This window comes from Accipiter gentilis, chromosome 5 (assembly GCF_929443795.1).
Source record: "Accipiter gentilis chromosome 5, bAccGen1.1, whole genome shotgun sequence".
Taxonomy (NCBI): domain Eukaryota; kingdom Metazoa; phylum Chordata; class Aves; order Accipitriformes; family Accipitridae; genus Astur; species Astur gentilis.
The window spans coordinates 40,937,686-40,938,918 of record NC_064884.1 but is presented as its reverse complement, the minus strand read 5'-3'; the positions used below and the strand labels follow the sequence as shown (position 1 = coordinate 40,938,918).

General features: G+C 60.3%; 1 protein-coding gene across 1 annotated transcript; it reads right to left on the bottom strand.

Moving 5' to 3' along the window:
- Nucleotides 1-571: 571 nt before the first annotated feature.
- LOC126038939 (feather keratin 1-like) lies at nt 572-1,233 on the bottom strand. Its single transcript, XM_049801396.1, has 2 exons — nt 1,162-1,233; nt 572-880 (listed from the first exon to the last, which is right to left on the bottom strand). The coding sequence occupies exon 2, from the start codon at nt 875-877 to the stop codon at nt 572-574; it is 306 nt and encodes a 101-aa protein (XP_049657353.1). The 5' UTR covers nt 878-880; nt 1,162-1,233.

Here is a 1,233-nt window from a genome sequence, read left to right as displayed (position 1 = left end):
GAACCTATACAATGCTGTTACCAATCACTGCCCATTCACCCCCAACAACCCCTTCCCAGAAACAACAATGAGCCACATCTCTCTCCCTGGGCATCATGGGAGAGTGTCTATAGGGGAAAGGATGACAATGAGATATGGGATGGGATGCAGCAGAACTTTAATGAGTCAAAAGAGGGAGATGGGGCCGGTCTCAATCAAGGACCCAGTGCAGGGAGCACCAGGGGCAGAAAAGAATCTGTGCCCCATGGTTGTGCCGGAGATGCTGCCAAGTGTCCATCTGCCTGCCCCACAGAGGGTGCAGGGTCAGCAGGTCTTCCCTAGGCTGGCTTTGTGGTGCTCACAGCCCAGGGGAGCACAAGAGAACACGGAGGCGGGAGGGAAAGGAGACAGCGCAAGAGGGGAAAGGCAGGCAAGGGCTGTGCTTCCTCAGAGCTGAGGCTGGCCCAGTCCTTTTGCAAGGGCTGCTGGGGTTGCTCAGCCTGTCTGAAAGCAACAAGCTGATGCTCCGTCCCCAGTGCGGTACCATCTCCTGGGTCCCTGGTGGCCTTGCCCAGGGCCATCGCCAGCAGCTTTAGCAGGGGAGGCACCTCCTGCCGCAGTAGCGGCTGCCAAAGCCGGAGAGGCCAAAGCCCCCGGAGGAGATGGGCACTCCCTCAGAGCTGAGGATGCTGCCAACGGCAGCGGAGGTGGAGGATCCCACGGCGGTGTTCTGTGGGAAGGAGCTGAGGATGGGGCCGGGCAGGGTCACCACCACGGGGGAGGGCTGGATGACGACGGTGGAGTCCTGGCACTGCCTGACACAGGGCTCATTGCAGCTGTTGGCCAGCGGGGTCGGGCCGCAGGGCTGGCAGGGCAGGCACTGGTTGTAGCAGGACATGTCGTGGGTCCGGAGGTGCACCTGGGGGAAAGGGCAGGGGGAAGCAGAGCAGGGGAGATGGGTGAGGAGCAGCCTGTCACCCCACCACGAGGGAGACAAGCCACGAGCTGGAGGCAAGAGCCCATAGCTCACCTCAGCCAAACCCCAGCCTCTCTCCATGCCACACTTTCAGCCCCCTTCCCTCTCCCATGATTAAGTAGCCCCACGACCCAGCATGAGATAGGATGTGTGCTGAGAAATCCTGGAGGAGGATGCGGAGTAGGAGTTAGGCCTTCGTACTCACCTTTTTCCCAAGGAGATGGAGGCGAGAGGAGTGGATGAGAGAGAGAGGAGAAGGGCCCACTTTTATACTGCTC